The sequence below is a fragment of the Leptonotus elevatus genome, chromosome 3 (assembly GCF_054856555.1).
Source record: "Leptonotus elevatus isolate MCC_2025b chromosome 3, RoL_Lele_1.0, whole genome shotgun sequence".
Classification (NCBI taxonomy): domain Eukaryota; kingdom Metazoa; phylum Chordata; class Actinopteri; order Syngnathiformes; family Syngnathidae; genus Leptonotus; species Leptonotus elevatus.
In genome coordinates, this window is record NC_141241.1 from 8,554,608 (window position 1) to 8,579,076 (window position 24,469).

General features: G+C 39.4%; 1 protein-coding gene across 1 annotated transcript in view; it reads left to right on the forward strand.

Moving 5' to 3' along the window:
* The window catches only part of fto (FTO alpha-ketoglutarate dependent dioxygenase), a 148,494-nt gene that overhangs the window by 34,101 nt on the left and 89,924 nt on the right, over positions 1–24,469 (forward strand). The window contains exons 5-7 of the mRNA XM_086072029.1: positions 3,192–3,271; positions 3,809–3,952; positions 12,617–12,736. Coding sequence (XP_085928155.1) covers positions 3,192–3,271; positions 3,809–3,952; positions 12,617–12,736 — 344 coding nt within the window. The remainder of the gene's footprint in view (positions 1–3,191; positions 3,272–3,808; positions 3,953–12,616; positions 12,737–24,469) is intronic.

Sequence of the window (24,469 nt, forward strand, 5' to 3'; positions counted from 1 at the left end):
TATCTCTCAAATTACTTCATAAGCATTCTTAAATGCATTCAAATCTTAGCATTCCCACGTAATTTCTCCAGAAATTGCACTAAGTCTAGTGTACCAGTAATGTAATAAAATAAAATAAAATAAAATAAATACGGTAATCAAATTTGGTTGTCTTACAAACAGGCCATGATAGATATCTGCCATATTCTTTTGACAAGCAGGAAATTGAATTGATTTTAAATGAATCTGTGACTCCTTGAAGACACCGCATTTTCTTCTCCTGAAAGTGCCGTAGCCTGTCCCTCATATTCGTCTTGACAGGGCTTGAAGCTGACCTCCTTTTAGCAGCAATGAGATTTACAATAGAACCGTCAGTTTCAGGCCGGGGCCCGATAATAGAGTGATGGGCCGTTGCGCAGAACGTTCTAATGGGACTCGACTGTCGCGGATCAGTGAGGGATTTATGCTTCGCTCAGTGAGCACGCCCTTGAGAGGCCCCAACTGCTGCACGCCGATAGTGGCTCGCGCCAGGGGGCCTCGGCCGTCTGTTGCTTTGTCGGCCCACCTGAATTAAGTACTTGGCACGAGTTTCACACGCAAAGGTTGCCGGTGCTTTTTCATTCCTGACAGGACTTTTTCACTTTTCAGTGTAAGGAATATTGTTGGCGCTTATTGTATGTTACCCTATCAGAAGACAATATGCAAAGTATTTTTGTCCTGATGTTAGATTGAAACAAGGCGGGGGATGAGAAGAAGTGATTAGCACATCTGGCTCATGGTTGATGGAAACCCCACTACAGTCAGGCTTGTGGTTTGAATCTCACTTCCAGCCTTCCTGTGTGGAGTTTGCATGTTTTCCCTGTGCTTGCCTATGTCGGATTTACTCCCATATTCATTGAAGACTCTAAATTGCCTGTAGGTTTGAATGTGAGGAATTTAAGATACACGTGCCCTGGTTTTGACTGGCGACCACTCAAGAGTGTAACCCGCCTCTTGACCATAGTCAGTGGGATAGGCTCCAGATCACTCGTGCTATAGCAAATGGATGGATGGATGGATAGACATAAACTGATGGACACCGCGATACCTTTCCCACACCATTTGTCTACCGGTTGTCCCTTTTCGACTGCTAATGTCTGAGCCACTAGAGGCAAATTGAATCACCATCATCTCCAGCCAAATGGAATTTGGGCAGTTAAAGAAGGAACAATGCAAGTCTTGACACCGGGCCTGTTCGATAATCAGATTCCCAGCTCCCAATGCACAGAGGAGCGGGGTGCGGGTGCAGACATGAGTTGACCCAATATATTTAAAAGCCTGCTTTCTGGAAAAAGGAGGACAAGTGGCAGCAGGCGCAGGGGTTGAAAGAAAGATAAATACTTATTACAGTTATTGAGTTTGCCTCAACTCCCCTCCTGATGCCGCAAACGCATCCGGCGTGCCAAGAAAAGAGCAGATTGATGGAGATAATTTGTTATTGGATATAAACAGTTTTAAAGACGCCGAGTAATTCCGCCCGGGGACCTAATCCGTCACAATCTCATCAGAGTAGGGGAGGGAAAAAATGGCGGCAAAGTTGTTTTCTTTGTCGCCGTCTTTTTCTCGCTTCCTCCGCTCCCACCAAACAATAATATCGTCCTCCCAAAGCGCTTGGCTGTTTGACTTTCAAATCGCAGGCATTAGACGGTGTACTCCCCGCTCCAGGCGGGTGTAAATACGCACATGTGCCGCCATCGACAGCACTGTCGCGGCTAAATTAATTATTGGTCTATGAGGCAAATAACGGCAGCACCGAGGAACATCTATACTCACAAGAAACACATGGCAGGATAGGCGGGAAACAGCAGTAAGGCCTTTCCGTAAAGCTCCCGCGATATTGGACAAATGTTTGTCGGTATGGCGCTGCTGTTTTCGACAGATTGAGCGTGATCTGGCGTTGTTTGCTAATTAAGAGACCACACTATAGTGCTGCTTGCTCCGTGTGGACCCAACACAGTCTGTCGCACAATACCCAAAGATTTGAGCCACATTGACGCTGGTATATTGTATATTTTGTTCTATGTGGGTTTTTTTTTATTGTTTTTTTTACTTTTGGACCACACTCAAACTGACTTTTCCACTTTCCAAAACTATGTATGTAACTATATGCAACATTATCTCTCAACATCAAACCCCAAGTGAGTGTCAGTGATAGTGTTCCAACAGAGCAGAGAGAATGTGAGTGTTGTTTGTTGTATGTATGCACTGCGATTGACTGGTGACCACTCCAGGGTGTACTCTGCCACTTGCCAAAATCCTACCTGGAAAAAGTCCAGCAACCCTAATGAGGGTAAGCGGTTTAGGAAATGGATGGAAGTATTGTTTTATGTTCTCTTTGTGTTACTGCTCCATAGGTGTTAAATTAGCCATTGTTTAAAGGTCTATAATTACCGTATCTTAGCAGTAAGCTAGCGGACTTTATAGTATATGTTTGTTGAACAATTTGTTGTGTAAATGTTTAATTCTCTTTGTTTTTGTGAAAATTTAACATAAACTAATGCTTAAAATATGTTTAACTCATTTGCTCACAAAAATGTATAAATACGTTCTATTTTAAATATTCCCATGGTCCCAAAGACATATTTATAAGTTTTTTTTAATGTGTTTTTTTTTTTAATGCTAGAGCATACAGAAAGAAGGCTTTGATGCAGCCTCTGAAATTAACAGAGATGCTTGAAGAATGGTAGTTATTACAAAAAGGGCCAGCAGGTAGCAGAGTATAAGAGATCAACCAGGGCCATGTTGTAACAAGCTCTTTTCTCCACTGTTTTAACCAGATTTGTGAATAATGATCAAACTTAGTTATATTCTAGTAATAATTGCTGCAAAACGGAAACAGATGGAAATATACTTTTTTTTCCTGATGAAAGAAGAGACTAATCTTTCTTTTGGTAGGTTCCATGTGTTTATAGCAATATAATCGAATATTATGTGGGCATTACAAAATCTGTCAAAATCCAGTAAAAAAAAGGGTTGCTTCAGTGAAAATGGCTGGAAATGAATGAGTTAAGTATGTTTAACCTGTTTGAGTTATTATCTCAAAATGTTACCACAAGAAAACCGAAGTAACATAGATATAAGCGGTGTAAAATGCCACATGAAACCAAAGAAAAAGCTAATGTAGCTGATCCACAGGTTTCTTTGATGTCTAACTTATTTTATCTGTTTGCCAGATAACCTGAACAGCACCCACCAGCACTGCGTCCTCGCCGGAGATGCCGCTCGCTTCAGTTCCACCCACAGAGTAGCTGAGGTTAGATTAAACCTCTTAAACCTATTTGTACAAACAATGGGCTTTAGCTACCATGATGACGGATGGCATAGTTTGGGCGTTGTGACTTGCGTTGTGTGAGTAGCTACTTGTTCTCAAACAGCCCAGGCCCACAAGATAAAAGCGAGCCCCCATAAGGACATATATTTTCACTTTTGGAGTCAGCACTTCTTCACCAGACCACATAATTAAGCATGCTGTTAGCTAATGCTAATTTCTTCTTATAGTGCAGCTCCGCTTACACTTTAGCTTTGATGTAATAGTGCTTCACGGTAGTTGGGTAGCTGGATATTGCAGATCTTCAACCATTCTAATAACCAAATTGTGCGTGCTTTTAGGGTGGTATTTAGTTAATTAGCACGAATCACAATCACAATGGGGCATTTTTAAATATAAGAAAATAACAAAAAATGTACATATGTGTTTATGATTGATGGTGTTGCTACCCAGGTTCATCATCTATTATGTGCATCACACCGTTTGTTACTTTTGCCCGCCCACCCCCGGCCCCCTCATCAGTGTTCCACTGGGACTCTGACCTACATCCAGTCACGGTGCCAGGAGGCCCTGTCCAACCTGCACACGGACCCAGAGACCAGCTCCCACAGCTTGAAGACCTTAAGGCCGGCCACCATGCAACACTGCGAGGAGATCCACAACGAGGTGCGTGCGTTTTGTAGTGACCCCGGCATCACTTCACAGCGGTGGAAGGAATGTCGTATTTTTATATGATTGAAAAGCCGCCAATGTCACCAGCATTGTTTCACCACATGGAATCAAAGGAGGCTATTTTAAGTCCGATTGAAAACAGAACACTTCAAAGTTGTCAAAATTAATAGCAAACATAAAATACATGTTTTACTCATAAAAAAAGATTAGAAAATAACTCACTAAAGCTGTCTGAGTGACGTATGTTGTTTGTTTGCACATCATTTTGAATGTGTGTGTGTGTGTGTGTGTGTGTGTGTGTGTGTGTGTGTAGGGGGTGGGGTTTACAGTGCCGTAACATAAAACTTAGCCCTGAACTGATTAGCGACAGGACATTTACTTTAGTTAGGGTTGATTAATTTACTGTGCACTAAATGCGTAAAAATTTGGGAGCATCACATCACATGTAAATAAACATTGATTTATGTATTTATTCTTTTTTATTGTTTATATATGGGTACAGTAGCCGCGCTAGCTAAATTTGGGTTTGTTACACATATAAGCCGCACCTGACTGTAATCTGCAGGTGTTTTAATGTTATCGCACCGGGTTCCCGCTACGTTCTTTTCCACAATGAGGGCGCAAATTGTCTCGCTCTCGTTCTGTCTCTCTTACTGTAATTTGACTCACTTGGTTTGTTTTGCTCTGCCTGATGCTCTAGCGCTTCCTTTATAGTGTGCCCCCTTGTGATCTGACGGATAAGCCGCACCTTTATATTAGCCGCAGGGTCGAATGCAAGTGAAAAAAGTAGCGGCTTATAGTCCAGAAATTACTGTAATTGAATTCTACATCTAAATGTTGCTTGTTTGATTAAGTCAAGGTTGACGCTGTGTTGGAGCAAGAATGTGTTGCTGTTCGACTTGTGGGTTACTTTGAGTCTTGCGAACGTTAAGTGACCGGGACTTTAGGTGTCAAGTGTGCCCAAACCTTGCACAACAGACTCCAACATGGCATCAAAGGAAGTGCTTAGCATAAACATGCATTTGATCCTGGTTTAACATGCCCTCACTTCCTTCTCCATTGTGGGACTGTGCCCGGAGGCCTTCTGCTAGCATGTTAAAGCTGCCGAAAAATAACGTTCTTGCTCTCCTCCCTCCACTTAGCTGCTTGTTTGCACTCTGGGAAACAACGCCTCAAAGTCCAGGTTGTTCTCATTTGCACCAGCCTGTGATGGATTGTATGGCAACAGCCTCCCCATATGTTATCTAAAGATGGAGTCTTACCCCGGCGCTCCTCGCTAACCCTTTTTCACTCCCAACAATGAAGGACTCCAGCTCAGAGTTTTGCGGGGTCAACAGATACTCCATTGCACTAGCTCGCCGCAGGCGAACAGTTAATATCGCACTTCACCTCTTCGCCCTCCCCTCCACACCCCTGAGCTCCCCAGGTCCGCACATCCTAGCCAACGTTAGCATCCTGGGAACCATACAAGACGGCATGACGGATGAGTCTGACGTAAGGTTGTTTAAAGGTTGAAGACAATATTAATTATTCAGTACAGCCAAACAATACGGCTGCGTTTTGTGTGTGTGTTTTTTTATGGGAGAGCGTACGCTAGCTGAGCTAGCAACATCTGCTAGGTTGCTAGGATTAGCAAAAACGTGCTTCCACCAGGAGTGCAACGCTGCAATAAATATCTCAAGTGAAGATGTTTCTTCTTAGCAGGCTGTTTTTTCCCCTTAAAAATGTTAATAAGGTGTCATAACTTATTTAGTTTGTTTTGTTCGTCATGTGTAAATTTAGCTTAAAATAACATTTTTATTGGTGTAGGTAATACGCCAGTTTGAAGACATCAGTGGCAGTTTTTGAGGCTAGCTATGTGTACTTGTTTTAAGAATTTTTTGCCATGTCAAATTTTCCTGTTCTATTGGCTGTTATTTTCCTAATTTAAGTAAAATATTCCCATTTTCAATACTTTTGAAGGCAGAATTACTCAGAAACAAACTGCTATTTTTAAAAGAGCAGTTGCATGTTAATGTATGTGTTGAGGTGATGGTGGGTGGGTGTTTGAGGGAGCTGGCTGGGGCCCCCTCTTGGCATTTGCAATGATCGATGTGGCCATTTGTTTGAAGTTGCCCACGAGAGCAGAACACCCACTTAAATGATGTATTGTTAGCGGTGTTATTTATGACGGTGGTCCACGTTTGGCGTGCGGCAGGCTGCATATTGCGCAGGTTGTGTTTGACATGGACGACCGCAGTGTGAACAAGCCTGAGACGTGCAGGCATCCTGACCTGAGCACCGCCCTGTGGGCCTTTTTAACAAAGGAAAGCGCTAACGGCAAAGCTAGCACCTGCTAACGAGGCGGCGGGAGTACATGGTGAGGTAAGATAGTGGCCAATGGGATTTAGCAATTATACATATGATAAAACATGACCAATATTACAGAAAAATAGCTTTTTTATTGGAAAACTCCATTTTAGAATTGTATTAATTTCTTTTATTACACCTTTATGTATCCATGTAAGTAAATTGAGAGCAGATTTTTTTTTTAACCCTAGGTCGAGTGTATACTTGGGAATTTGGATGTATGTACTTACTGTAACTGAGCTGGACAGATTTTTTTTGATCAAGTTCTACAAAAATAGCGGCATTTTACTTTATAATGTATGTATGTATGTATGAAATTGACATATTTTAGTATTTTAGTAGTGCATTATTCGAACAGTACACTTTGCTACACAGTAAATTCTTTAGAGTGAATTTGACTCAATTTAGAGTAGATTTGACTTCATTTAGAGTAGACTCAGTTTTAGAGTAAGCCAAGGTTTACACTAGGAAGAGAGTAAAAAAATAAATAAAATACAAATAATAAAGGTCACTCAAGGGTTGAGGAACAAACTCACAACCTTACCAAGCTTGGGAGACACACTATCACCTGAGCTATGCCCCTCCTACTGTTTGCTTATCTCCAAGAGTACAGAGAAATCGTTTTTGGTCTCTTGGAGTTAGGAAGTCCATGGAATCTTGGAATTAGCTGCAGCTGGCACGAGCGATATACTAACAGAAAGCAGGAGCTCAGGGAGTAGATCAGCTGTCTCCCAAGCTGAAGGTCGTGAGTTTGTTCCTCCACCCTTGAGTCACTTTCATTTTTTATCTTTTCCAATTCTTTGTTACTCTCTTCCAAGTGTAAATATTACTCTAAAACTGAGTCTACTTGGTCCCACTCTAAATAGAGTCAAATTTAATAATTTACTGTGTAGAGACTGGCTACAACTGCAATGCCATTGCTAGTTTTACTGTAGTTGTGACGTAAACTTGCGCAACATGCCTTTACATCTACAGCATTAACAAGTAGACAATTTGTCTTAAAACCATTTTTTTTTTTTCAGATTTTTACCCCACCTCTCGCCCAAAATCAGCTGGGATATGTTCTAGCTGTGACCCTAATGAGCACAAGGGTGATATAAAATATGTGAAAATAGTGCTTTTAGTCCACAAATAAAACAAGTGGTCATAAACATTCCAAATTGCATCTGTGTGTTTAAAAATAATATAAACAGCCCCTTGTAGTCAATTTTTTGTCGTTCTTCACTGATCTTGAAGGCGTGGTCCAACCTAGCATCATCACACAGTCGCCGTATGCATGTTTTACCTTTGAAATGCTAATCCCAGACACAAATGCCTTGTCCCATTTAAAGCTACTGTGGCACCTCCCAGGTGGGTGTGTGACAGAACGCCCTCAGGGACCCCCTTCGCTAATGATGTTGGTAAATATTGAAAGTGGGGGGGGGGGGCAAGCTTCTTCCCCCAACACACATGTTCATGAGGGAAGTGCGCACGTGACCTTCCAAGGTCTCTTTGCTCGGCTTTGAAACGCCTCACCTGAGGGGCATATGACATCTTGTTGTAATCTCTTAAAGTGTGTCTCCTGCTGTGTATGAGTGTCTCCTGTGCCAGATGTAGTCAGTGTGACACAGTTATTATTATTTAATTCATGTGTTCATCCTTTGTTTGCTGTATTGCACAAACAGAAGGGCAAACCAATGGTGTCATAATATTGGCTTGTTTTAAGGCTATTGCAGGGACCAACATGTAAACAAAATGATACACTAGGAAAGCACAATAAAGGGATCTGATAATTTTGTCTGTGATAAATTTAAATTGTAAGTAGTTAGATCTAGATTTTAAATGTAATCCTTTAACATTAAACATACTGTGCATTTGATGTGTATCTCGTATAAAAAAAAATAGATACATTTATTTGTAAACCTAAACATCCCTGATTTTAAGGTAAGGAACTCTTTTTGGATATTGTGACGGACTGGCTACTATGGAGGACCAAAACTGTCAAAATTAAAAATAAGTAAATGGCTAAATAAATAAATAAATAAATAAATGAATACAAGTGAAAATAAAAACAGATGTAAAAATTATAATTCAAAAATTAAATATAAAAAGTAAATATAAATGTAAATAAAAACAAAATTTATATGTATCTCTAAATAAATAAATAAAAGTCAAAATACATACAACAATAAAAAATTTGATTCAAAAAATAAAAATACAAATACATGTTGAAATAAATATAATTAAATATCAATCAATAAATAAAAACGCTTTGCTCACATTGATTTATTTCATGCTGCAGACGCTCTGTCAGGTCAAAATGTTATTTGAATGCCTTTCAATAGTCGAGTGGGTCGGTGAACAAGAAAGTCTCGCCGGCTTGCATGGAGAGCTCCAGCAATGGATGACTATCTTGTCCACTGTCACCACAACTTGCGACTACGCCATACTTTTTATTAAAGACATTTGACAACTAGTGCGGAGCTAGTGGGGCACTTCAATCCAAATACCATTCATTAAGAGAGAGTCAGAGACATCACTTAAAATCCATTATTTTAGAGTTATATTGCTGGGCCTGAGATTGGACAATTTGAGGTACTTAGCATAGCTATGCTGTTTAAGTGCTAGGCTACACATGAGCACAAGGTTGTGACGTGTGGCTTTTTTTGTACCTGATCTGTGAGGTCATTCTGGGGGAAAGTAAACACAAGTTGGCAAAATGGGATCGATTCAACTCTCATCAGCTCCCACCTCAGGCTCCCCCCCCCCCCATCCCTCTGGAAATTGATCGGGTCCACTAAGGGAATACCATAAAGAAAGAAAAAAAGTGCCTCATTAAATGGGAGGTGAAAAAAGGAGAGCTTTGTCTTTTTTGGCCACAGTGGGCAGCCAGGTGGCATAACGTGCGGCTGATGTGTAACTAGTGTGTTCATCACCTACAGAGATGACAGCAACTGCCTCGGGGGAGCCACTAGAGGAAAAAACAACCCCAACAACTCTTTCTTTTGCACCCGTCCACCCTCGTAGCGCTCAGCTGGGCGCTCCAGTCCAAAATGCCACGACTCCACAAAGTCCACTGCGGCTCAAAGTGGTTTGTTTTCTCCAAGCGGAAGGACAGGCAGACAATCAGAAGACAGAAAAGGGAGGAAAGGATGTCCGATATTGGGCCTCGGCGGCTTTGTTGTTTGTTTGAGCCGCGGTGATCGAAGGGGAGTGGATACGGGGGAGCATAAAGGATGACATTTCTTTGAAGGCCGGCTTGTATGGAGACACTGAGAGGTTTCGGAGTGATGCCGACACGGCCCGGTCCTTGCATGTCATCCCTGCTGGGATCAGAGCGATGATTCTGTGTTCTGCCTCTACACTAGATAATACATCACATAGTACAGAAAAAAAGAACACTGGAACCTGTGGAATCTTTCAAATTGAGCGTCTGATTCTTATAAATTTAAAAAACTATTTTTATCACGGAAAGCAAAAAAAAAATGCCATAGCTATCTTTAATATTTATTAATTTTATAGGCAGTGTCATCAGTAATATTTTAACATTCTGCATTGCCATACAAGCAAAAATAAGTTGACAGTTAAGTGAAAAACAAGTAAAACTCTTCATTTGACCTCATCTTAATGCAGATCTGTGTTAGTCAGTAAGTGTTTTTTGGTCATATATATCTTTTTTTTCTCATAATGCTCATAACTCAAAACACTCGCACCTCATATTATGCTTCCCCATTGAAATACCATGAATCCGTTTAAGCCTCACAAAACATACCAACAAAAACTTAAAGGTTTTTAACTACTGCAACATCAATGCTAGCTTTATTAGTCTGTCTATGGCGTTTCCCGTTATGTGTTAGCTTTAAGGTAGTGGACTTTAAAGCAAATTTATGTGGTCTTAAATACACAATGCATAATTCTCTGTTTTATGTTTAGTTTGAAAGTCAACCTGACAACGTGGCAATAAAAAGTTAGGAAACTTTTTTTTTTTAAAGAATGGTTTGTTTATGGTATTGTGTTTATGTTAAGTTAGTGGACCTTCATAAATTATGTGTTTTGGTTAAGTACACAACCTGTAATTCTCTGTATTTTATGTTTGACTTTCAAACGGAAATGGCAATAAACAGCTTGAAGAAAGCACTTGCCCTCTTAATAAATACTTTTTTACTATCTGCTAACTGTTGCTAGTACGCTGCCACCATTCTTTTGCTAACAAATCTCTAAAACTCTCAAGTCGAGTCACTCATAAGTTGAGGTATACCACTTTTTCTCCCCTTTTCTAGTAATACAACTTTTTAAATCACAAAATCACACAAAAAAAATAAAAAATGTCATTCTCATTCTCTCATTATTTTGCTTTTTTATGTGAGTGTAGTCCCAACACTCCTTATTCACTTATTAGGAATTGTATGAATGCATATGTACTGGTTAACAAAAATGAGAAGAAAATGTCATTTTGACAAACAATAAATAAAAATATGGATTTTCCATTTTTTTCCTACATACACCTCATCTGCCCGCCTTTCCTTGTTCCTACTCTTTGCAAACTAATGTTAAACAGGGTCTGTTTTACATGTGGGCAAAAGCTCCTTTAAAAGACTGTAAACAAAGTAGTTCTCACAAAGGGAACAATAGTGCCCGGAACCCATTTGAAATGTGTGCAACTCCACTTTTTGTTGTACACTTGTCAAAATGAAGTGCCGCTTGCTTTGTTTAGGCTGCCGATGATGCATTGTAGGACGTTTTGGGGGAGGACGGCGTCATCTTCGCTTTGGCGTTAATTGGGGGGGGGCGCCCGTTGACATCTGCGCTGACGCCCGCAACTTTTTAGGCAGGGATGCAAACAAAGGGCACAGGCAGCATCGACGCAAAGAACAAACACACGGAAACCTGCGCACAGTTAGAAACACCTGGCTATATGCCGCGTCCTTGCAAGGATTAAATCAGCACTTCAAAAGAGCGGGAACCCCCCAAAAAAACAACAGTCCCAGTGGAGGAGAGCGGGAGCGGATCGGTAGGCAAGGGAGGGGAAGCGGGATAGTAGGAAGTGGGCGGAGCTTTCAGGTGCAAAAGTGGGTGAGACTTTGAGCACTGTGTTGCATTCAGCCTGTTTAATCACTCTGTAGTCTGAGCAGTTATAAAACAAATGGGGGGGGGGGGGACTCTTTAGTTGGATATCGTACCAAAAGTTAAGCACTATTTTACGTTCACTTGGTGGGCATGTTAAGCTGAAAGCGCAGTACTGTGGTGAGTTATTGTTAGGTTTTCACAAGAAACTTATGAACAATTTGGCACTTTTCACATTTACTTTACTTGACATTATGCTAGACCACTATTTTAATTATTTTCACAAAATAATTTTCTTATTTAAAAAAAAAAGTTTTCCTTAATTTCAAGTGAAATGTTTAAAAAAAACATGTATGGACTATTTTACATTTTACTTGACTGGTCAATTATATTGCCCTTTTTCAAATTTATTTTTATTTTTTTAAATAATAGAGTAATGTAGGTAGGTACTAGATAGGGACTAAGCCCCACCGTACAAAATAAATAAATACATTAGTGATTGTGAAATGTGTCAGTTCAAGCGGCACTGAAATATTGCGATATAAAAACTAACCTTTTTTTACTTTGCATAAAAAAACAAGTCTACACTTTTGGACCAGTTGTGACAAATCCTGTTAAATTCTGAGTCTTCTTTTGCTCGAATAGCATGTTAAAAAAAATGACATTGTTTTGATAATATGTTTTCAATATTCTTAACCTAACGTAAATTCATGTCCACAACCATGTCGTGCTGTATTTCGACACTCTCCTCAAATAATGGTCTGTCATTTTTTTCCAGTTTTTCCAGAAAACACGAAAAACCAAAACAAATATAGATTATTTTAGGGGTGTTTAACTAAAGATGTAACCGATTTGAGCAGATGCTGACAGGAAAAAAAGTTATGTTTTTGTCAAAATCAGATTTTTTTTTTTACATAATTGTAAGAGGGTGACACTTTTCAAATTGCTGTTTCTCAATTCCTATTTGCCACATGAAACAGCAATGACTGTTGGAACATGAAATCCTGTATTACATTATTTCACACAAAAGCATTTAAGTTGACTTTGGTAATTTACTGTCACAAAGTAAATCATGTGAGAGAACAGAAGAGAACGGCATAGCGGGCTCGCCCTTAAATTGCCATGATGGGATTAAAGTGTCATGATTTAATGGTTCATGGTTACACCAGGGATCAATTTTGTTTAATAACAGAAAACACAAAAAGGCTTATTACTTCTATATGCCATCAAGTCCATAAAACGTTGTGTTTGTGTGTGTGTTGGCAGGTGGAGTTTGAGTGGCTGCGACAGTACTGGTTTCAGGGCCAGCGATACACACGCTTCTGCAGCTGGTGGAGCAAACCCATGGAGGAACTGGAGAAGGACTGGAAGCTTATGGAGACCATGGTGAGCCTTTGATCTAGTGTTTACCAACAAAACCTACACGGTACACTTACACACTTTTTAATGAGAGCATTCACAAGCGCTGTATCAAACAACAACAGAAAGTTAATAATGTACTTAAGCAAGGGATGATCTGTTTTGGAATGTGGCAGTTTTAAAGCACAGCAATGATTGGTCTTGGGGCGAAGACATCATAAAACCGTAATGAACTGCACAAACATTTGACATATGCAACTGTCAACACAAGTGTAAAATAGCAATTAATAGTAAGATGGAAAAACAAACAATGTACCTCCAGTGTCTGCATAACGCACAGTTAATTAGTATTACACGTAAGAGTTATACCAAATTTTTAATTGTGCCACAAAGTGTAAAAATACGTTTACGGCTGCTATAACCGTTAAGAAAATGTTGGCGGTTTGAACTCATGGTGATTTTAGAGATACGTGTTTTCTCCCAGTTAATTTAGAATGTGGAATTCGTTTTTTTATTTTTTACAAATCTGAATTTCATACAATTCTGAGTTTACTTATTTTTTTGAGTTTATTTTGTATATTTTTAAATGTCCGACATAATGAATTGTACGTAATTTGGGAATTTTTAATTATACGATATTAGGCATTTTACTTGACAGATCCAACTAAATCATCAACATTGTCAAATACAGTATGTATCTTCAATTGTTAAATGTTTATAAAAAACAAAAGTTTTTTTCATGTTGCACAAAAACAAGCAACAACTTTCCAAAATTGCTTTGAATACTGTAGATAAGTCATGCATCAAACTTTTTAATATCAAATATTAATTAAAATCAAAAAGTTTTGTGCGTTTTTTAGAGGAGGTTTTTTTTGTGAATTTTATACTATTCTGAAATTTAGTAAATGCAAAAATGTTTAGAATCTTAGTATCTTTGAATTTGGTATAGTTAGATTTGTACGAAATTTACACCTTGAGCTTTCTTCTCAATCACTATAAAGCTTGCAAACAAAATACAGAAAAGGAAAAAAAAATGTAAACATACACAGATTAAAAAAAGAAGAAGTATATATACAAAAGAAAAAGAAAATTGGAAAAAAAAGCATGAGGATAAAGCAGTATACATGTCTACTACTACTCAAAAACATAAAAATCTCCGCAAAAAGTCATTGAGCATAAAACATCAACCACCTTATCCAACGTACAGTAAATACCCGTCTGCTTGTGATGCTAACACAAATATCATCACAAATGACGTGGCGCCCAATAAATGCCCATCGTCCGGGGAGCGTTGAGGGATGTGTGCGTTTGCGCGTGTGTTTATTGTGACATGACGGACGGGCGCCTTCTTAAAGACGTGTCATTTGTTTAATCGCAGCCTCGCAGACGCTTTTATTGCGGAGGGACGCGGCTATTAGTCAGACACCACTGTAAAGGAATCACTTTGTAATGTCACACTCATAATTAAGTCTCCGGCATCGCGCTGTACACATGTGCCACACACATTTACACACAAAAACGCACAGAACACAACACTGCTTGGTCTCAAAGTGTTTGTGCGTGTGTGTGTTTAACCGGCACGATGCTCAAAGCAGCAGGGGGCACTCTTGTATCACTGAAGCGTCCTCGCTCTCTCCTGTCGCTTTCTCTCTCTCTCTCTCTTTCTGCCTGTGTTTCCTTGAGTCTCTCGCCCACCGCCAGTGACTGGAGGAGCTCTCAGTCTGTGTCAGTGTGCAGAGCTGAGCAGTAATCACATCTAATGCTCAGGCGGGGATAAAGACTGAGAGCACCTCCGCTCTCTCACTCTCTTTCCAGAGCTCTCTCGCCCTCTCACTGTCCAAGCACTGCCTGGCTGTGAGTGGGTGGGTGATTTTTTATTTTTTTTTGCTAAACTCATCTGGAGCGCCACCTCTGGGGGCCCTAAGATGAAGTGAGTGATTTGGAGGCACATTTAGAGAAGGGCATCAAGTGAAATGTGAGGTCTCTCTCTCTCTCTTGCTCTGGCTCCACATGTTGTAGTGTCACCCGGCTCCTTTCCTAATGTTGTGGAGCAGCCAAGTAAGCCATAGCCTGGGTGAATATGTGTTTACATTTGGAATTCTTCCATATGATCCTAAGACCGCGGTACGGAAAATTGGAATGAGTATGTTTTTATTAAAAGAAAAGAAAAACAACATGAAACAAAAAATCATGACATCTCTTTCTGTTTTTAATGAATTATAATGTGACTAAGAAATACATACGAGGGTGTGTCCATATTTCAATATCTTTCTTGTACGAGTACATTGATGCAATAACATTAATTTAAAAAGACTCAAAAAATAAAACAAAATAAAATAATAACAAAGTAAATAAAATAAAGTATCACAAGTTAAAACTCCCCTAAAACACATTTTATGTATTTGTAAACATTAATATCACTTGAAATATTACCACAAGGAGGATCAATTTAAAAAAGAATTCAAATTAAACATGATAAAATATCATACATTAATAAGGATACTACATTTTGTATATTTATAAACATTAATATCACTATGCTGTACATAAGAAATCAGCACATTTATGACCACTATTAAAAATAATTACATAAAAAAAAGTCTAATAGCACATATTAAATTAATACAAGTAATGTGTGTTTATCAACATTAATATAACGTGATACTATAACAATACAAATAAGCATACGCAGTTTGTGCGCTACAATTACTAAAAGTTCAGTTTAAAAAAGACTACTTATAAAAATGAAAACAAATAATAGGGGAAAATAACAACAGTTATCAATGTTTGTAAACATAAGTAACAAGGATGTATGTTTTGTCCACATTTGAATGTCCTCCCAACAGTGTTGAGCTGATATAGGAAATTTAAGATCAGTTTTTATGAATCTATAAATGCAGCAAGTATATAATGATACCGTAAATATCATCTGAATATTTTTCTTAATAAACTAGAAATTGATATATATCCCTCTTTGTATTGATAGATTTAAACACAATAAATAAAGCAATCTTCATATACATACTGCTGGTTTGTTTATTTGTTTTACGTCTCCCTCTATTTTGTCCATTCATTGAGCCGATGCAAAAATAATATTACATTTGCCCGGCGCGCAAACGTAATAATTCAGCCGTCGTGATGAAAGACAACATTTATTGCTCTGGCAAGCAATATTTACATCCTCATGCATCGACCTCTTCCATACGCTGATGAAAAGCACTTCATGCATGTGACTTATAGATTTTCCTCCTTTTGGGGAGTGTGTGAGTAGGGGGGTGGGGGGGGGGCTGTGGTGAGATCACAACACATTTCTCTTGAGTTATTTAAATCAAGATCACCCCCCTCCTTCATCCCCTTCGGCATTACACACACACATGCACTCACATTCTTTTATTACATTTATTTGGAAGGCAACACTTGGCTGTAAAGCTGTTGAAATGACCTACACTCCATATGGTTTTCTATAAATAAAATATATATATATATTTTTTTAACAATAACGGTGTTGCTGACCTTTCAGTGTTTAGTCCTCTGATGGTCATACTAATTATGAAAACATGCGTTGATCAAACAAATCACAATATTATATTATGAGTATTTGGACGTTAAACAGTTCCCATGGGGTGTGATACGTTGGAGGGGGCTGAGTCAAACGCTCCGGCGGGGCCCAGGCCGTAAACGGCACACGGGCCAGAGGTTCCAAGCACCGTCGTAAAACACCATTAAAACATATTTTCACATCTTTTTGTCATATTTAGCACACCGGGGTGCGTTTGTATAGCCGCGGTGGTGCGCTCGCGCCCAACCTGGCCGCGTTTATGGAAAGTGCCTCTCCCGAAGGCGGCTTCTAGCTTCTTGTCTTGAAAATACTCCCCTCTCCTGTTTGAATGACATTCATGATAACACCCCCCCCCCCCCCCCCCCAACAAAAAATAGATAAGAAAATGCAGACAAAAGCGTGGGCAAAATAAGGACCAGCCTTATACGGCCCGCCGAGCAGTTTCATTATTGATTAAAGATTATATCATACATTGTAAGATTTCAAAAGCTAATTGTGTTATTAAATTATTAAAGGGATACTTGACTCATTGAGCCATATTCAGCAGTAAAAAGTTAATATTTTGTTTAGAATGAATTAACTTAATTATTTTTCATGTACAATTAATACCTTTAAAAACACATGTTTCCACTCGCTGTTGACTGAAGATGACATCACCTGTGCTGAGGAAGTAGGTAACGACCAATCATCAGTTTTCTGGATTTGGTCAGCAAACTGAGCCATGATTGGTCATTGCCTGTTTCCTCAGCACAGGTGATGTCATCTTCAGTTGACAGCAAGTGGCAAAATTTGTGTTTAAAGATATTAATTGTTCATGAGAAATAATGAATTTATTACATTAATTATAGACAAAACATGCTCAATGAGTCAAGTATCCCTTTAAGTGTTATTAAATACTTGTGTCATTGGGCCAGCAAAACCCAGTCTAAATAGAAATTGGCATCAAAAAAGTTGAAATGCTACATCCCACCTGATTTCTGTGTTTGGTCAAGTGACGTTCGCAAGCTGAGTTGCGACTCGTTGTTACCTGAGCCCTCAGCCACTGTGATGTCATTTTCTTTTTTTTGAGAGAGAGCGAACTGTGATGTCATTTTCAGTCGACAGCAAGTGGCAAAATGGCCGCCTCCCGAGATAGTTAAAAATTAGTGTATTTTTCTGCTTAATTCATATTCCATAAACACAATATTAATTATGTTGCAGTGTTTACATTGAGCACGTGTAGTCCATGTTTTGTAAGCCATTCATTTGTTTGGGTTAAATTTGGGATCACAGTTTGTGGAATAGTTCCGGTTTAAACTACAGTATTTTCTGGACTATAAGGCGCACCTGACTATAAGCCGTGCTAGCTAAATTTGGGGAATACTCGAGTTTGTTACACATATAAGCCGCACCGGGTTCCCGCTACTTTCTTTTCCATAATGAGGGCGCAAATGGTCTCGCTCTCGTTCTGTCCCTCCTTACTGTATTTGGGCTCACTTGGTTTGAGCCTGACGCTTTTGTGCTTTCTTTATGGTGCGCCCCCTTGTGATCTGATGGATAAGCCGCACCTTTGTAATAGCCGCAGGGTCGAATGCAAGTGGAAAAAGTAGCGGCTTGTAGTCTAGAAATTACTGTATTTATATAGGGAATTATGATAAATTTTAGGACAAGGGCGTCAATTACCCATGTTTTCACAATTATAGCGGGTTAAAATGTTAATCATTAACTATCGAACTAAACTATGTTTTATGTACAGTGCACATTAGAGCTTTTGTCATGTTTTACCTCCACTGCAAATGACCTGGCTCATCTGTCTATTTTTAAACGCAAATATAGCTCTTGAGCATAAACATGGGCTCGTGCATGGTAATGTGCATGTGTGTTTGAGAGAGTGATCTGGATGTAAAGGGTTTTTCTTCTTTCATTTTTCTCTTAATCGTAAAGGTTCTCCACTCCCCCGTGATTGGCATTGACCTGTCTTACTGGTTCCGTCAGGAGTGTGCTATCAAGGCCATCACACAATAGTGGCATTTCCCTTTAACTAGCAACAATGAGTCACATTGCACAATAGGCAGAAAAAGACATTTAAAAAAAACTGGTGTGCTGTTTTTTCAGCTCCCCAACCTCCTCTCTATTTTTTCTTCCTGTCTTGTGTTGTGTGTATGTGCACGCCATTGATGCTAATGTATGCACTCGGTGTGACTTTAATTGATTTAGCAGTTCTCGCTCTGCACACTACAGCTTTTTTTTCCCCCTAATTTGTCTCTTTCCCCGACTTCAGTGGCGGCTCGTCTTGACTTCAAAAAGGCGGAGCCGGCTGCGGTGGCGAAATCTCTTCTTCCGCTCTCCCTTCTCGTTCTCCTCGCCTTGACAGCAGCCTTGTTAGAGCAAAATCTTTTTATATCAAGGAAAAATTAATATACTTTCATAATGATAAACGGGTTCCGCTCCAGTCGGAGTAGGTTTGTATACATCAAGATGTAACAAACAGGAAATGGTGTCGGGGGCCATGTCGGCTCACCCAGCCTGTCACTCCCCGTTTTCCATAAGATTGGTCACACCTATAAATAATTTTTTTCCCACCATTTTATTACCGTGTTGTGTGTCTGGATGTAAAGGAAGCTCTTCCACAAGGTCCGCCATTGACAGACAATCCCTAATCACAGAGGTCAAACACCTAAAAAGTCATATTTTTTTACTTTTTGGGTAATTTGCAAATTAAAATTGTATTGATTTATGTGTTTAATTAGTTCGGTGACCAACCTTGTACATTAAAACAAAATTCCCTGTTGAAATTAATTGAAATGCCATTAATGTGTTCCAGCACCCAAATCCATCTAAATATTATTATAGGAAATATCACACTGTGCTGTATAAAACATAAATCTTGAAGAATGTAACGAAATAAACTGGTTTTCTAAAGTGTAATAATACTGTATGTGTGTGCCTTTAAAGCTCCTCTAATTAACTTTTCAACCTTCAATTCATATCTTCATAATTCTTCTGATGAAACGTTGACTTACAGCTAGATTAATGAAACCTTTGCCATGGCCTGAGGGGGTCTGTATCATTTTTACTGGCACGAAACAACATTGAGGTGGATGGTGTGAACTCTGCCACACTCCACACACAAAAAAAAATTACAAACGTGCAGACTGCTTTACGGCAGTCGTTACAGACGGAAGTCGAAGATTTTTGTCTGAGGTGACAATAATAATGATAAAAAGCCTACCTGGATGTGGATAAAAGCAGAGTACATGATTTCACTCGCTGGCGTGAGATCAAAGACGAGGGTGATTTCCAACCGACGCCGCCAATTATGGGGACTCGGCTCTTTAGTAGGTAGCTTTCCATACTCAACTCTAAAATAATTATGCTAATGTTAGCTATCGGAAAATTGCGTGGTAGCAATAAATAGCCAACACCTTGACAGTTCACCTTTCCACACTGACCCGACCAGCCACGCAACACTCAAAAGTTGTGTATCGCGGGAAGGGAGGAAGGGAGGGGGGAGCGCAACGTTTGTGTGTGTATACAATAAAGAAGGTAAGATCACAGCCACCGTCTGCCGTTAACATACTTGAGTAACGTTACAGTGCTGTATAAAGAAAAAATAGAAAATGGCCACTGGAAGCAATGTGATTCAGCCCAACTGCGGGCACCTTGGACGTCCGTCCGGATTTCACGATGGTCAGCGCTTGTCCTCATGGGAAATGTAGTTCTTTCAAGGGAAATTCAAGGGAAAACAATACCGCTTTTGTCTAGGTGCCGCCATAATCAATAAAAACCAAATGCTCATTTGTGTTGCTTTAAGGGGTGTGGCCTAGTGAGTTTTTCTTTTAACATCTCTTGAGCAGTATATCTCGTAACCCCAAAAACTTGTAAGTTGGGGTACTTGTAAGTCTAGGTACGCTGTAATGCTAATTTAAATAGCATGTATGGTTCATACTCCGTTAGGTTTCATTAGGTGAGTAGAATATTCAAGATTTAAACAACTTGGAAGCCAGCTGGCGTTGTCCACTGTTCTAGCACCCAAATCCACCTCAATTGTTTTTTGTCACATATTTATAGGAAAAAAAATCACATGCTAATTTAACTAGGGAGGCTGTAGCGAAACAGTAAGTCTGTGTTGTGGAGAGGCAGAGGAGGTGAAGTCGGGTGGAGGTGGGGGGTCAATGTAAATGTTATTGCACTAAGCTCATTTGATCAAAGTCCGGGAAAAGGTTAAGCGAATCCAATCTGGTTTTTGTACGGCAGAGTGGAGACACAAGCCCCAGGACGGAAAATGGATTATCATATTGGCGCTGCTCGAGTAGTGCCGGGGGGAGGGAGGGGGCAGCAGGGGGCAGCAGGGGGCGCTCGGACGGACAGTTTACCCCTGCCCGTAATGCGTTTAGACAGCAATTGGCCTTAATAACCTTTATTGACTCCAGCGGGTCAGTGCCAAGAATCTAATTATCAAAGTGTATCAATTTCATTGGAGTTTGGAGTTTGCCGGGCTCCAAATAATCATTTTAAGGTCGAGCCGGGGGCAATTAATCCCCTCTCCCATTTATTTGATGGCTTTGTAAAACATTATAAATGTTAAGCTTTCTGGTGTGCGGCCCAACATAAATTATTTCAGCAAAGCAATCATTGTTTTTCTGTTATTGGAGAGCTCGGGAAAAAGGCATATGTTAGAAAACGTTGCATATGTTTACCGCCACTCACTTTCCTTTTTCTTTTTGCCCACTTGTGTCGCCAGACAGATTTTTTTTTCTAATCTATTCAAACAAATGTAGTAAAAAGTATGATGCAATAATCAAACAAATTATTAGAGCTGTCAAACGATTACCTTTTTTATTCAGATTAATCACATTTTAGAATTTTGATTAATCACGATTAATCTCTTAATAACAAATTTGAAGAGCACCGGTTATGTGTTAATTCTTTTGACTTTTAATGTTATGAGGACGTCTTCAACATCTTTTGATCCACTGCACATGCTCATCCTCCTCTTTTTCTAATCAGTTAATTACTTGCATAATTTAAAATGGGAAAAAATGACCCCGATATTTTGACATGAACAAATATTCTATATGCAAACATTCATTAATAGCTTTACTTTAATGCATGAAATTATGTTTATTGCTCAAACACAACCTGTGCTACCTTACTTTAGTGCGATTAATCTGCGTTAATTCATGATTAATGCAATACTTTTTTGTGATTAATTAATCAATTAACATTTAAACTTTAACAGCACTACAAATTATATACTTTGGTGCTTTCTATTACATTTTGGATGGCTTTTTGAATGATTTTCTGTATTCTCTATAGGCATGTTATATTACACTTTATATTGTGTATCGACTTTTTGCACAGACACAGGATCATGACTACTTAAATCTTCCTTGTGTTGCCAGGCAGATGATTTTCCGCTATCCATTCACACGTATGCAGCCCATATGAAATTCCTGAAAACATTTAGTGAGCACATTGCTGGCGTCGGGCGGAATCCTCGTTTTCCCAAAATCATCATTTTTTAAGAGATCCCAAAAAACGAAAGGTTTGTTTAACCAGTAACATTGCGTCGTCAAAGAGCGCAAGGACATTTTCAACTCTTAAGATTGGTCAATAAAATGTAAAAATAACACCCACGTGTGGACTGACCAATAGTATAAAGGTGAGGAAAAATATTAAGCAATATCTTTCTTTTATGGCTGTTGTGGGTTTTTAGATCATGTATAAATATATTTTTAATGATGGTATTTGTGTCACCAGGTAGATTTAGTTTCTAACCATTTACACACATGGAACAAAGGTTAGTTGCATGTGTATATGGCTCATTATGCCACCATTATCTGTCTGTTTATTTGAGCATTTTTATGGTTGTGTACCAGCTTACAGCTTTTATTGTATTCTTGTGAAAAAAATAACATTCAACCTTGTTGTATATGTAGTACATTTCTTTGTGTTTATTTCTATAGTCTTGCAATCAATAATTGTGCAGCCTTGTTTACCCACAGCCTTCCTGCATTGTCCCATTCAGACATCAAGAAATTACCCCAAGATTATTGTTATTATTCATTTAAATAGGAAAATACGCGGGCAGTGACGCATGTTGCAGCAGCCGTTTGTGAATACGAATGGAAAACAGCCCGGGAAGGAGAGAAGGGGAGAAAAGTGTCGCGCCGTGAAGGTATTTGCCATTCCCTTTGAAGTTCCCATTCAACAGGGTAAGCTGAATTTTCAAGAGTTGCCTGATAGTGTTCTGCGTAAACGCTTAAACCCCTTTGGAGAATTTTCACGTGGCGGCTCCCAGTGAGCGTCTGTGTTACCTGGAGAAATGGGGGACGGCAGTTTTGTACCTTGGACGTGTGTGCTTGTTGTGAATGGCGCGTCACAATGCTGTTTGTCTTATGTACAATCACAGTGAGCTCAAGTTTAACCCTGCCTCTATTTGATATACTGTCACATGCTATATACAGTACAGTACATTGAGATTAATGAAATGGAAAAATGGAAATCCCCAATACATTCATAATGCTGTGGGAAGAAAACGTGGGTAGTTTTGAAATCAGCAGGATACCGTCATGTATTTGCAGTCAGTATATTGTGCACAGAGGTGGAGTTGTTAGTTAACACGTGAGCATCTCTGTTCGAAGGGTTCTGATCTCTATTTTGGCCTACCTGTGAGGAGCTTGCATGTTCTGCATGTGTTTCTGAAGGTTTTCTTTGCTTTCTCCAATATTCCAAAAAACATGTGTTGGTTTAATTGAAGATGCCAGTCCTTGAAGATGTATGATAGATACTAATTTTACTGGGTTGAGAAAACAAAGGCTATAAGAATTAAAATTAACTTTTTGGTGTTACAGTCCACTTGCATTGTGGCCACGTCAGACGAATGTAGTCAGGACTGTTCGGTTTTGACAGAGTACTATTTTAGGTAGCTTTTGCACATATTTCTGAAAAAAAAAAGATTGTTTTGATTCAGAATGTGTTATGGGTAGGTCTTTACAATTTTGTAGTGTAGTGCAGTGTCCAAATAGTTAGCATGTCATCTTCACAGTGAGTTTAGGTGTCCAATTCTCGGCTTTGGCCTTCCTGTGTGGAGTTTACATTTTGTCCCCGTACTTTCATGGGATTTTTTTATTTTTTATTTCTGTGAAAGTGAGCTTCAATGGTTGCTTATCTACTGGCTTGACTGGCAACCAGTCCAGGGTGCATCCCAACTTTCACCCAAATTCAGGTGAGATAGACTCCAGCTCGAACATTTGTGATGCTAGCAAATGTCACGTTAGTGTTCGTTCAAGTTCGCAAAAGTTGGCCCTGGAGTTTTAATGGCCTTTCTTGTTGCATGTCCCCAAAATCTTTTGCAACAAGACCATTAATACACTAGACGAACATTTGCGAACCTTGAACGAACCCTGATTAACTCTGACGGGAGCACACATTCACTACCTTCACTAATGGTTGCAAATATTCATGCCCTGTGGGATATGGACTTAAATAAAGACGTTTTTGTCCTTAAAGTGAAGCTGTATAGCATTTCCCACGATTGTTTTGCAGCTGTGGAGGACTGTTTTTGGAATTTGGAGAACATTTGAGCGACATCATCAAGTTTGTGTCAGTGCTGTGGGCTCTGGATTGTGTCATAGTACGGAAACAACAAGGCTGTTCTACATCACTGTCATTCAGCGAAAGAAAATTTGCTCATTTGAAAAGAAATATGATTAAGAAGAAAAGCACATTTGTGTCTTTGTACCTGTGTCTGTCTGATTCGATGTGGAGGACGGCTTATCCCCGCCGCGAGTGGGTGGTGGATGTTTATTGACAGCGGTTTGGATCATTTATTTTGTTTGTCTGTGTGACAGTGTATTTTTATTTTTTTACTGTATCTACAGGCTTTAAAAAGCGGCTTGTCACGTCTTCTTAGAAAACAAATGAGCACTTTACAAAGCCTGATCTGCCTTATCCGCTTAGCAGCTCGCTCAATCCCCCACATTTATTTATTTGCTTACTTATTTACCAACGTATTCATTTACTTACCTCTGTACGGATTTGATTTGATTTGCTTGCCCACCACCCGTTCATCCATCGTCCTACCCACAGCCACCCTCTCCTTTTCCTCATCCTTGGCCCTGATCTGCAAGATAAACCTTCAAGAGGAGGAGAGATAACATCCATTAAAGTGGTAAAGAGGAATTATGGGGCAGAGCAGATTAATCACCGCTTCACTT